General features: G+C 57.9%; 1 protein-coding gene across 1 annotated transcript; it reads right to left on the bottom strand.

Annotated features, from left to right (window-relative positions):
• Positions 1-249: 249 nt before the first annotated feature.
• On the bottom strand, positions 250-3,876 carry LOC138065210 (olfactory receptor 14C36-like). Its single transcript, XM_068929425.1, has 2 exons — positions 2,986-3,876; positions 250-342 (listed from the first exon to the last, which is right to left on the bottom strand). The coding sequence occupies exons 1-2, from the start codon at positions 3,874-3,876 to the stop codon at positions 250-252; spliced, it is 984 nt and encodes a 327-aa protein (XP_068785526.1).
• Between the last annotated feature and the right edge of the window lie 9,799 nt (positions 3,877-13,675).

The following is a 13,675-nucleotide window of genomic DNA, read 5'->3' as shown; positions in this document are numbered from 1 at the left end:
TCCGAGCCAGGATCTTCAATGTGGCTGAGCTGCCTGGAGTGGATTTATTTGCAAGGGACATGAAACATCGACATGCTGAAGCTTTTCTCCTCTTTCACACATCTACGCTTTGGCTCCCAAAACCTTCATTTCCTCAAATTCCTTCATTTCCATACTCAGCCTTCTTGCTCCTGAGAGCTGGAAAACCAGCAGCACATGCCTCCATCTGATGGAAGTGTTGCACTCAGGGAAGCCTGGCAGTAAAACCTCTCACTGGGAACAAGATCTGGAGCTGTTGGCCACGTCATACAGTGACCCTGCTACTTCTTTAACCAACCCAGACACTCTGCAGCAGAGCGGGGGCTGGGGGGAATGGAACCCGGGCTCAAGCTGACGGAGAGACTTTCAGGAGCCCCTGGAAGCTGCACATCATCTGCAGTACCTGCCAAGAGGCTCCTCTGGAAAGAGACATTTGTCCACGGGGGATCACAAGACAGTCCTGCTGTGCAGCATCCTGGGAGATGCCCAGGGAGCAGCTCCATGCTCCGTATCTCATCTCCTTTGCTCTCCCTTGTTGGAAGGGGACAATCCGCACTGGCCTCCCCTGCCTGGGAATGATCCTCCATAATTCCCCTTTCTTGGGCAGAAACACACTAGACCTTTGCAAAGTGACTCCCAAGTGAGAGAAGTTGCACCAGGACAAAGGCAAAGTCCTGCAGCTGGGCAGGAAGGACCCCCTGCAGAGGGTTCAGGCTGGGGACTGGCTGGCTGGGGAGCAGCTCTGCTGCAAAGGACCTGGCATCTTCATGCACACCAACTGAACGTGAACCAGCAGTGTGCCCTGGCAGCGATGAAAGGCAGCAGCATCCTGGGCTGCCTGAACACAGTAGCGCAGCCAGGAGATCCAGGCGAGTGATGGTCCCCCTCCACTCAGCACTCATTAGACCCTAGCTAGAAGACTGCATTCAGATTTGGGCCCCCTCCGCCCCCCAATAAAAGAAAGCATTAGCAAACGGTGAGGAGTTCAGCTGAGGACCACCAAGGTGGTCAGGCTCTGAGGCACAGGCCCTGTGGAGGAGAGGCTGAGGGAAATGCGTTTTTTTCAGCCTGAAGAAGAGACGGCTTTGGGAGGACCTAACAGCAGCCTTCCAGTAACCACAGGGAGGTTGTCAAGGAGACAAAGTCAGGCTCCCACACAGTGGTGCATGGTGGGAAGGCAAGAGCCAGTGGGCCTAGGAGAGAGGAACTTTTTCAGCAGGAGGTCACTCAAGCATTGGATCAGGTGGTGCAGTGAGGTAGTGCCATCTCCATCCTTGGAGGCCTTCAAGACCAGGCTGGATAAAACCCTGAGTAAGCTGGCCTGACCTTGTGACCTGGACTCACCCCTGGAGTGCCCAGCCCCTCCCTGGTCATGTTGCTGGGCTTTCTCCAAAGTATGCCCTCATTTCTGAAGGGTATAACATTTACCATCTTTAAGTGGGGGACAGGGCAAAGGCAGCATGGGGACCGAGGCAGTCACGGCAGCCCTGCTCTCCCTGGAGACCCCACTGCCCTGAGGAGGACCCAAGTGACAAGGAAGAGCCCAAGCACCAGCCGGACAAAGAGCGCCTGAGAAGATGCTGGCCTGAGCAGCTGGGAGCCAAGAGCCAAGGGGCTGACGAGCTGGCAAGACCTGCACTGGGCAGAGGCACCACCAGCTGTGTGCACACTGGCCAGCGTGCCAAGCTCCAAGGCTGCTGCTTCATGCCTCAAACTCCAACGAGCAGTAGCTCACAAGCAGCGTTCCTCGGGGGGCCCTCCTGGCTCTGACACTGCTCAATACCTTCCAAAGCCACCTGGGCATGGGCATGGACTGCGCCCTCAGCAAGTCTGAGGAGAGCTAGCTCTGCGGAAGGAGGAGCCACCACTAGCAAGACCTCCGCAGGCTGTGCCGCCCAGAACTGCTTGAGCCTTATCAACAACCAATGGAAAGGTCTGTCCCTGGCACGGCCGCATCGCAAGCAGCAGCAGCAGCAGCACAGGCTGTGGCCGGATGGTCAGGGGCAGAGTGGGGTGGATGTCTTCCAAGGCCAGCAAGGTCACCTGGCTGATGTCTTTAGCCCTGCTGCATGGCAACCCCCTCCTGGGAAACCCCCCCAAACTGCCCTCTGAGGTCATCATGGGCAGCCTCCCCTCCCACCCGCCCTCCGCCGCTGCCTCCCTCCTCCTGCCTCCCCTCCCTCCTGCCTTCCCTCCCTCCCGCCCTCTCTCCACCGCTGCTAACCTCCCTCCTGCCTTCCCTCCTCCATCCAGGAGGGCAGGCAAGAGTGTAAAAACTCCTGGAAATTAGCAAAAGCGGAAACATTTGCAAATCTGAGACCCTGCCATGTCTCTTAAGAAAGCTCTGCAGAAAGTGTCTATGGGTCTCCTGGGTGGTGGGCAGGGCGCTGTGGTGGTTCGGCTGCAGCCCCTGGATGCCCACCCCGCTGCCCAGCACAGCACGACAGCCCTGGCCCTGCAGCCCCTCCGCAGCTCCTGCTGCCCCAGCGACAGAGCCGCCTGCCCCGAGCTGGGGCCCCAGGAACCTGATGCTCCTTCTCCTTTTCCAAGAGCCTAAGGGACGCGGGACCCACAGTCTCACCCTGTCTGTACTTGTCCGAGCCTGGCTGTGTGCCCCTGAGCGCCCTTGGTGTCAGTGCCAAAAGAGACCCTGCAAAGGGAAACTCCCCTCATTGCACTGGGGGCATCCGAGGGAGCTCAGACTAGCGGGCTCTGAGGTTCCCCCATCTCTGCAGAGGAAGAGAGACACCTGGCTTCCTGCTTCACCATGGTCTCTGGCTCAGATTCCTGAGAAGTGGCACAAACCAAACATTTTTTCTTTTAATGAGAATGTATCAGAAAAGGAAGACAAACAAGAAAAGAACAACAGAGAGCCCTGATGCCAAACGCCCTGTGAATGATGAGTGGGTGCACATGGGATGGTTATTGGTGCCCACATTGTACCCACTGAATCACTTTCCTCAGGGCATCCTTGAGCTCCTTGTTCCTCAGGCTGTAGATGAGGGGGTTCACTGCTGGAGGCACCACCGCATACAGAACAGCCACCACCAGATCCAGGGAGGGGGAGGAGAGGGAGGGAGGTTTCAGGTAGGCACACATGCCAGTGCTGACAAAGAGGGAGACCACGGCCAGGTGAGGGAGGCACATGGAGAAGGCTTTGTGTCGGCCCTGCTCTGAGGGGATCCTCAGCACAGCTCTGAAGATCTGCACGTAGGACAGCACAATGAACATGAAACACCCCAAGATTAAACAGGTTGTAATCACAACAACCCCAACTTCCTGGAGGTAGGAGTGTGAGCAGGAGAGCTTGAGGATGTGGGGGATCTCACAGAAGAAGTGCCCCACAGCATTGCCTTGGCAGAGAGGTATGGAAAAGGTGTTGGCAGTGTGCAGGAGAGCGTTGAGAAAGCTGCTGCCCCAGGCAGCTGCTGCCATTTGGACACAAGCTCTGCTGCTCAGGAGGGTCCCGTAGTGCAGGGGTCTGCAGATGGCAACGTAGCGGTCATAAGCCATGACAGTGAGAAGGGAATACTCAGCCAAAATGAAAATGGCAAAACTTAAGACCTGGGCAGCACATCCCGAGTAGGAGATGGTCGTGGTGTTTGTGAGGGAATTGGCCATGGATGTGGGGACAGTGGTGGAGATGGAGGCCACGTCGAGGAGGGAGAGATTAAAGAGGAAGAAGTCCATGGGGGTGTGGAGGCGGTGGTGGCAGGCTATGGTGGTGATGATGAGGCCGTTGGCCAGGAGGGCAGCCAAGTAGATGCCCAGGAAGAGTGCGAAGTGCAAGAGCTGCAGCTGCCGCGTGTCCGCGAATGCCAGGAGGAGGAACTCGTTGAGGGAGCTGCTGTTGGACATGTTGTTCCCTGCAGGCCCGTGGGACTGTGCCAGGAGGAAAAGACAGGGACAAGTCAGGAGAGACTCCTCTGTTCACAGCTCTTTCCCTTTCTCACACACACCCCCCAACACACACACGCACACACACACACACACACACACACTCACACACACACACACACACACACACACACAGACTGCTTTTCTCCTCGGCAGGACCTTCACTCAGCTCCCTGTCTGCAGCTCCAGCTTGGGCTGGCTGCGTGAGCCATGAGGAGCCGGGACGTGTGCCTGCAGGCTGCAGAGGGGTCGGTGCTGCTGGAGTGTAGGAAGTCTGTTGAGCATCTTCACATGCAGTTTGGAGGCATTTGGAGCACAAAAGCAACAGCTTCCGTGCTGGGGGGACTGTTTGCTTCTTTGTCTGCTCTGCAGGGCTGGACTAGGCAGCCTTTCCGTGGCTCCCAGGGTGAAGACTAGTGAGCCCTGAGAGGCACCAGCTCTCCCTGTGCCCTAGGACACAGCCAGCACACTGGTCTCCACATCTCCACTATGCTTTTGCAGCTGCCCACATACTGCCACCCCCAGCAGCACTTCCATCTCCTTAGCACCCCTCTGTGGCTTCTGTGTGGGACATTCAGCAAGCACAAGAGCTGGGCCCTTCTGGAGGGCAGCACACAACTCAGCAGCACACCCCCCCGGGAGGGTGAAGGGTCTTAAAGGTGGCATCTCCTGAGTCAGCTCATTCCCCCTTCCTCTGCCGGGTGGGAGAGGAAAGCTGCAGGGGGCTTGCTGGGGGGATAGCGTCTGCATGCTGGGGCTGGCCGAGAACAGTGATGGCAAGGTGAAGTGGGTGCTGTCTGCAGGCTGAGGGCTTGTGTGGGCAATTTCTGTGGTTCCTTGCAAACCTAGTCACCCCTCAGCGTGGTGGTGACCAGGCTTAGTTTCTTGCCTCAACCTGACTGCTGCATTTCCACTCCCACCATGCAGAGGCGAGCCCTCTTGAAAACCCCACTCTCAAAAGGTCCTCCTGGAGAGCTGGAGCTGTGGGCAGCCCTGCTCCACGCAGCACCCTCTCGACAGGAGAATGGACCTGCCCTGCTGGGGGAAACCCCTCTCACCCAGAGCTTCTCCCTGCAGCGCCGTGGGGAGCTCCCCGGGCAGGCTGCGTGCTGACCCACGTAGGCGGCAGTCAGTGCCCCAGACACACAGCACCCTGGGGTGCAGGGACACCACTCTGACTGATGAACCTGGGCAGACCTGGGTGCAGAGCCCAGCTTCACACCCCAGCTGCGTCCCTGGGAGAAGGCAGCAGGATGCCCTGTGCCTCTGACGGTGTGGCAGGACATCCTGCTCTGAAGCATCTCCTCCTCCTCCTCCTCCTCCACAATGCAGAAGCTGCAAGAGTGATCCTTAAAATCCCTATCAGTCATGGGATGGGGTGGGTGCAGAAGACCCCTCCAGGAACCTCGGCAGCATTGCCCTGCAGCCAGAGACTTAGCATGCAAAGGGCTGTGCAGATTCCCCCCACAAGGAGCTCTCCTCTCTCCTCCCACTCCACACTGCCTCTCACTTCTCTCCCTCTCGCCTCATCTCCCGTCAGCAGCAGCAGGCAGTGCCCGGAGCCCTGCTGCTCTTGGCAGAGGAGCTGCTCCTGCACACAGCTGGGCACATGGGCACTGCTGCCACGGTGCCACCAGCTCCCTCGGTCCCCGGAGCCTGGCCCCGCTCAGGAGCAGAGGCCCAGCCAAAGGCGTGACTTTCTCTGCCCCCTGGGCTCCCTGGAGATTGTCCTGGGTCTCCAAGGCTGGCAGCTCCTGAGGGGCAGCAGGCTCCCCTCTGGGAAAGGCTCTGGCAGCTGCAATAATCCCCTGCAGTCCCTCTCGGCGCTGTGGAGAGACACTGATTTCAGCAGGGTGCTTGATCCCCTCAGGCGACAGAGGTGGAGAGGGCTGGACCTGCTCCCCTCTGCCTCCTGCTCTTCCTGTCCCATTGCTGGCCAGGAGACGCAGAGAGTGGCCGAGAGGGGGTCATTACCCCTGCGTGGGGCAGTGATTCAGAGGAGGAAATGCAGGTGTTTGATCTCCGCTCAGAAGGCCTTGGTCGGGAGGGGGATTCAGCTCCCTCCCAGGCATGCCCCAAACCCACCGGAGGTGGGCTTCCTCTGGCCTCAGTTTTGGGGTGCCCAAAAGAGCTGCCTGCATGCAAGGCCTTGCCTGAGCTGCCACGACAAGCACTAGGGATGGAGAGGGGAGTCAGCAGCTCACACCCAAACCCCCGGTGATGGCTGAGGTTCCAGGCTTGGTCCAAGTCATGTGTGTGGGTGTCTGCCAGCTGTGATGGAGCAATTCTGAGACCCTCCCCACATCCTGCCTGAGCCTCAGCTGTGGGCCAGACGGGTGGTGGGGCAGGTTCCCTTGGCCACCTGAACCTACACCATATTCTTGGGCCATCAGAACCTTTCCATGGAGCCATGCATTTCCATGGAGCCTGCAGAGCAGTTCAGCTGACCCAAAGGAGGAGTTCACCATGAGGAGAGCCGGGTCGCTCTCTAGACTCCACCAGCTGTACATACTGCAGTACCTGCTACTCACCCTGGACACTGCCCATCTGGAGTGTTGGTCACATCATACAGTGACCCTGCTACTTCTTTAACCAACCCAGACACTCTGCAGCAGAGCTGGCGAGAGACTTTCAGGAGCCACTGGAAACTGCACATCATCTGCAGTACCTGCCAAGATGCTCCTCTGGAAAGAGACTGAGCATTTGCCCACGGGGGATCACAAGACAGTCCTGCTGTGCAGCATCCTGGGAGAAGCCCAGGGAGCAGCTCCGTATCTCATCTCCTTTGCTCTCCCTTGTTGGAAGGGGACAATCCGCACTGGCCTCCCCTGCCTGGGAATGATCCTCCATAATTCCCCTTCCTTGGGCAGAAACGCACTAGACCTTTGCAAAGTGACTCCCGAGTGAGAGAAGTTGCACCAGGACAAAGGCAAAGTCCTGCAGCTGGGCAGGAAGGACCCCCTGCAGACGGTGCAGGCTGGGGACTGGCTGGCTGGGGAGCAGCTCTGCTGCAAAGGACCTGGCATCTCCATGCACACCAACTGAACGTGAGCCAGCAGTGTGCCCTGGCAGCGATGAAAGGCAGCAGCATCCTGGGCTGCCTGAACACAGTAGCGCAGCCAGGAGATCCAGGCGAGTGATGGTCCCCCTCCACTCAGCACTCATTAGAGCCTAGCTAGAAGACTGCATTCAGATTTGGGCGCTCCATCCCCGCCCCCCAATAAAAGAAAGCATTAGCAAAGGGTGAGGAGTTCAGCTGAGGACCACCAAGGTGGTCAGGCTCTGAGGCCCAGGCCCTGTGGAGGAGAGGCTGAGGGAAATGCCTTTTTTTCAGCCTGAAGAAGAGACGGCTTTGGGAGGACCTAACAGCAGCCTTCCAGTAACCACAGGGAGGTCGTCAAGGAGACAAAGTCAGGCTCCCACACAGTGGTGCATGGTGGGAAGGCAAGAGCCAGTGGGCCTAGGAGAGAGGAACTTTTTCAGCAGGAGGTCACTCAAGCATTGGATCAGGTGGTGCAGTGAGGTTGTGCCATCTCCATCCTTGGAGGCCTTCAAGACCAGGCTGGATAAAACCCTGAGTAAGCTGACCTGACCTTGTGACCTGGACTCACCCCTGGAGTGCCCAGACCCTCCCTGGTCATGTTGCTGGGCTTTCTCCAAAGTATGCCCTCATTTCTGAAGGGTATATAACATTTACCATCTTTAAGTGGGGGACAGGGCAAAGGCAGCATGGGGACCGAGGCAGTCACGGCAGCCCTGCTCTCCCTGGAGACCCCACTGCCCTGAGGAGGACCCAAGTGACAAGGAAGAGCCCAAGCACCAGCCGGACAAAGAGCGCCTGAGAAGATGCTGGCCTGAGCAGCTGGGAGCCAAGAGCCAAGGGGCTGACGAGCTGGCAAGACCTGCACTGGGCAGAGGCACCACCAGCTGTGTGCACACTGGCCAGCGTGCCAAGCTCCAAGGCTGCTGCTTCATGCCTCAAACTCCAACGAGCAGTAGCTCACAAGCAGCGTTCCTCGGGGGGCCCTCCTGGCTCTGACACTGCTCAATACCTTCCTAAGCCACCTGGGCATGGGCATGGACTGTGCCCTCAGCAAGTCTGAGCAGAGCTAGCTCTGCTGAAGGAGGAGCCACCACTAGCAAGACCTCCGCAGGCTGTGCCGCCAAGAACTGCTTGAGCCTTATCAACAACCAATGGAAAGGTCTGTCCCTGGCACGGCCGCATCGCAAGCAGCAGCAGCAGCAGCACAGGCTGTGGCCGGATGGTCAGGGGCAGAGTGGGGTGGATGTCTTCCAAGGCCAGCAAGGTCACCTGGCTGATGTCTTTAGCCCTGCTGCATGGCAACCCCCTCCTGGGAAACCCCCCCCAAACTGCCCTCTGAGGTCATCATGGGCAGCCTCCCCTCCCACCCGCCCTCCGCCGCTGCCTCCCTCCTCCTGCCTCCCCTCCCTCCTGCCTTCCCTCCCTCCCGCCCTCTCTCCACCGCTGCTAACCTCCCTCCTGCCTTCCCTCCTCCTTCCAGGAGGGCAGGCAAGAGTGTAAAAACTCCTGGAAATTAGCAAAAGCGGAAACATTTGCAAATCTGAGACCCTGCCATGTCTCTTAAGAAACCTCTGCAGAAAGTGTCTATGGGTCTCCTGGGTGCTGGGCAGGGCGCTGTGGTGGTTCGGCTGCAGCCCCTCCATGCCCACCCTGCTGCCCAGCACAGCACAACAGCCCTGGCCCTGCAGCCCCTCCGCAGCTCCTGCTGCCCCAGCGACAGAGCCGCCTGCCCCGAGCTGGGGCCCCAGGAACCTGATGCTCCTTCTCCTTTTCCAAGAGCCTAAGGGACGCGGGACCCACAGTCTCACCCTGTCTGTACTTGTCCGAGCCTGGCTGTGTGCCCCTGAACGCCCTTGGTGTCAGTGCCAAAAGAGACCCTGCAAAGGGAAACTCCCCTCATTGCACTGGGGGCATCCGAGGGAGCTCAGACTAGCGGGCTCTGAGGTTCCCCCATCTCTGCAGAGGAAGAGAGACACCCGGCTTCCTGCTTCACCATGGTCTCTGGCTCAGATTCCTGAGAAGTGGCACAAACCAAACATTTTTTCTTTTAGTGGGAATGTATCAGAAAAGGAAGACAAACAAGAAAAGAACAACACAGAGCCCTGATGCCAAACGCCCTGTGAATGATGAGTGGGTGCACATGGGATGGTTATTGGTGCCCACATTGTACCCACTGAATCACTTTCCTCAGGGCATCCTTGAGCTCCTTGTTCCTCAGGCTGTAGATGAGGGGGTTCACTGCTGCAGGCACCACTGCGTACAGAACAGCCACCACCAGATCCAGGGAGGGGGAGGAGAGGGAGGGAGGCTTCAGGTAGGCAAACAGGACAGTGCTGACAAAGAGGGAGACCACGGCCAGGTGAGGGAGGCACATGGAGAAGGCTTTGTGTCGGCCCTGCTCTGAGGGGATCCTCAGCACAGCTTTGAAGATCTGCACGTAGGACAGCACAATGAAAACAAAACACCCCAAGATTAAACAGGTTGTAATCACAACCACCCCAACTTCCCGGAGGTGGGAGTGTGAGCAGGAGAGCTTGAGGATGTGGGGGATCTCACAGAAGAAGTGCCCCACAGCATTGCCTTGGCAGAGAGGTATGGAAAAGGTGTTGGCAGTGTGCAGGAGAGCATTGAGAAAGCTGCTGCCCCAGGCAGCTGCTGCCATTTGGACACAAGCTCTGCTGCTCAGGAGGGTCCCGTAGTGCAGGGGTCTGCAGATGGCAACGTAGCGGTCATAAGCCATGACAGTGAGAAGGGAATACTCAGCCAAAATGAAAATGGCAAAAATTAAGACCTGGGCAGCACATCCCGAGTAGGAGATGGTCGTGGTGTTTGTGAGGGAATTGGCCATGGATGTGGGGACAGTGGTGGAGATGGAGGCCACGTCGAGGAGGGAGAGATTAAAGAGGAAGAAGTCCATGGGGGTGTGGAGGCGGTGGTGGCAGGCTATGGTGGTGATGATGAGGCCGTTGGCCAGGAGGGCAGCCAAGTAGATGCCCAGGAAGAGTGCGAAGTGCAAGAGCTGCAGCTGCCGTGTGTCTGTGAATGCCAGGAGGAGGAACTCGTTGAGGGAGCTGCTGTTGGACATCATGCTCTCTCCGTGTTTGGGGGACTGTCCAAAGAGGAAGAGACATGAAGAAATTAGGAGAGACTTTTCAAAAAAACCCCAAATGTTCCAATTCATCATCCAAGCCCTTGTACTGCTTCTCTCTTTACGGAGAGCATCTGGGCGCATCACCCTTGCCTGAGGTCTACTGCACACTGGCTGGGCATACTGTGAGGAGCAGGGAGCTCTGCCCATGGGCTCCAGGGCAGTCTGTCCATCCTGCTGTAGGGCAGTGGGGACATGGGAGTGGGGCTGACTAGCTCTGACAGTCACAAGGTCTGTCAGGTGAAAGCCACTGGGCAGGTGGAAGGAATATTTCAGCATCTTCACCACCACTTCTGAAGAATGAGGGTTGAGGAACAGAGCTTTAGGGATTTCTTCCTAATGTTTATTGTCTGTGAGATACCCCTGTGCCCCCTGGGCAGTCTTCCTCAAAAGGCAGAAAGTCTCAGCGTTTCTGCTGGGACTCCTGAGAAAGACCAATTTCCTGTCCCTGGGTGCCGAGGGAGGACAGCTTGACTGTCTACTAGTCTTGTTCTCAGCTGTCCTGTGCTCGCAGCTCTTTGAGCTGCAGGATGGTCACTCTCATCTGTTGCCGGAGAAAGTATCCAGCCCCTGCTGAGAGCAGACGAGCCCAGGTCCCAAGTGCACGTCTCCAACCTTCTCTCCCTTCCTCAGGGCACCAGAGCGACGTCTCCACGCTCCCCCTTCCAGCCAAGCACACACAGGGCTCTTTTCAGCTGCCCACATACAGCTTCCCAACACCATCTCCATACGCCCAGCATCTCTGAAGACTCTTCACCCCTCCCTCACACAGCACGGAGATGGTGGTAGGAGGCAGCGGTGCCCTTCTGGAGGGCAGCCCCAAGCCTGCCACGACACCACAGGGAAATGATGCAAGGACTGTTAGGACTGCAGATGGGCTCTCCTTCTGGGACAGTCAGCTCCATTCCCCTCCCCACCCACTGCATGTCCTGGAGCTGCACCGGTCAGAAGGGGGCTGCGGACACCTCACTCCCAAGCAGAGACCTCCGTGGCACAACTCTCCGGGCAGGTGTCTGAGCTGCAGCTGAAAACCCACCACCCCCAGGGAGCCCGAGAGAAGAACAAGGGCAGCACGGAGAGGAGGGGAAACAAGGAGCAACACCACGATCCTGCTGCCACGGGAGGCAAGGAGAGACGGACAGATGGGCACTCGGGAAAGCCTTCACCTCCTCAGGTGGGCATGCTACCCCAAAGACAGTGACATTGCAGGACAAGCGCTCTCAGCCCCTTTGTCGGGCAGCACAAAACGGGCCCGTGGCAGGAGAGATGCCCCTCTCCTCTGCTGCAGGTCTGCCTGCAGAGCAGGTGGCTCATGCCCTGGACTCCACAGCTGTGAGGGCAGAGGCTCTGCTGGGTGGGAGAGGAGACATGGGGGCCTGGCTCGGAGCAAGCTGTCTGCCTTGCAGGGACTCATCAACACTTGCCCAAATCCATCCTCCTGTGGTGTTTCTGTTAGCAGTTCTCTCGCATTCCCTGCCCATCTCTGCTGCCTGGAGCTGCCTCTGCTGGGAGCTCTTGCTCTCTCCCAATGTCTTTTCCTTGATGGTGCTCACAGACCCCATCCCACCCTCTGCACACTCACTTCTGCCCTACAGAAACCTGCCAGGGCAGGGCACTGGGCAGCGGTAGCTCTGTGCTCACAGGTCCCAAGGAGCAGGTCAGAAAAACCCTCATGAGGCAATAAAGGTGCTGCTGGTGCTGCCTGCAGGCTGAGGTGGGATCAAAAGGGTTTGCTGAAGTTTCTCACAGACCTAGCAATCTCCGAGAGTGAAGGTTTGGGAGTCCAAGTTCCTTGACAAACCAGAAGAACGTTTCCTTTTTCACTCCATGCCAAAATTAGGATCTGAGTTTTCTAGTTTTATTGGGACTAACTAGCTTTTACTAGAAGGAAAGCTCCTTCCCTTTCAATCAGCCTTTCTTTCACCTGCCTCTGAAAAGACCTTTTGGACATGTCCTCTGCATGAGCTAGAGCTGTTAGCACCCCGGACCCCCATAGGGCCCTCTCGATGGGAGAAGGATGGGAGACTTCTGTCCTGCCAGGAGTCACTCAATGCATCAGAATCTTCCAGTCATGGGATGGGGTGGGTGCAGAAGACCCCTCCAGAAACCTCGGCAGCGTTGCCCTGCAGCCAGAGACTTACCATGCAAAGGGCTGTGCAGATTTCCCCCACAAGGAGCACTCAGCCGTCCTCCCACTCCACACTGCCTCTCACTTCTCTCCCTCTCGCCTCATCTCCCGTCAGCAGCAGCAGGCAGTGCCCGGAGCCCCGCTGCTCTTGGCAGAGGAGCTGCTGCTGCCCACAGCTGTCTCGGGGCCGTGCTGCCCGGTTGCCAGCAGCTCCCTCGGTCCCCGCAGCCTGGCCCCGCTCAGGAGCAGAGGCCCAGCTGAAGGCCTGATGTTCTCTCTCCCCTGGGCTCCCTCCTCCTGGGAAATGTTCACTGAGGTAGGCAAAAATAATGACCTCTTGTCCCTCTCTAAACCACGCAGAGACACTGATTTCAGCGTTGCCACTTGTTTCATCAGAAGACAGTCATCTATGAGAGATGGAAACGTCCTACCCTGGAAGACCCCATTCCCATCCCTTAACTAGGCAGGACACCTAGAAAAAGGGCCAGAGGAGAGCTCGTTTACCCATGGTTCCCTACCTCTGCCCAAACAACTGAATCCCACCTCTGCCTTTAGGCAAAGGCCATCCCGCCTACATTCCAGCAGGCTGCATTAACGGCACGTACATCACACCAAGATCTCGACGCACGTCCCTGCCCTTTTACAACCTTCCAGAACTCCTTCCCCTGAATCTCTTCTCACTCCCCAGATGACAGGAACAGGCACTATGCTGATGATGTCCCCAGGGTGCATGGATCACAGGCTCTCAAAGGCCCAGGTGCCGGCCAAGGCAGAGGCAGGCATGCCTCTCTGGCCTTTGCCACCAGCCAGGGCAGGTGCCAGCCTTTTATCCCTGGCCTTTCTCCTCTGCTAAGGAGGAGGCACAGAGCCGGACAAGGGCCTGGAGGGGCTGGCTGAAGTCTCAGCTGGGCCACCTCCTGTTGGAGGCTGCCTGTTGGTGCTGGAGGGGCTGTGGTTGATTTGGGGGGCCTGGATTTGGAAGGCAGAGAAAGGGGATGGTGCTGGTGGGATACAGGAGGTGTTTGAGGAGTGGGCACTGCTGGGTGTCTCTCCCGCACGGAGGAGCTGCCAAGCCCACGGCAGCTTGCTGTCTGAGTGGCTGCGGCAGGCAGGAGGGAGGTGCTTTTGGGAAGGCTGCATGAGTGCAGGGAGGGGAGGCAGAAGTGGTAGGGGGGTGTGTGGGGGTGCAGGAAAAGGGTTGCTTTCAGTGGGAAGGGGTGTGTGACTGACCAACAACCCCTACAATGGGAGAAGGCTCAGAGGGCCAGGTGCCCCAGGAAGCTCAGCAACAGTGTAGGATGGGCTTGTTAATCCTTGCTGTTGCACAGAAGACTGACTTTATCTCCACACAAAGGGGGCCAGAGGGTGACCTTTGTGTTAGATAAGCAGCCATACCCGTTAGTTGGGCCTGGTGTGAATGTTTCTCCAGTTGTTCAAAGCA

The sequence above is a fragment of the Struthio camelus genome, unplaced genomic scaffold, assembly GCF_040807025.1.
Source record: "Struthio camelus isolate bStrCam1 unplaced genomic scaffold, bStrCam1.hap1 HAP1_SCAFFOLD_48, whole genome shotgun sequence".
NCBI lineage: Eukaryota > Metazoa > Chordata > Aves > Struthioniformes > Struthionidae > Struthio > Struthio camelus.
This window is presented reverse-complemented; position numbering and strand designations above follow the sequence as displayed.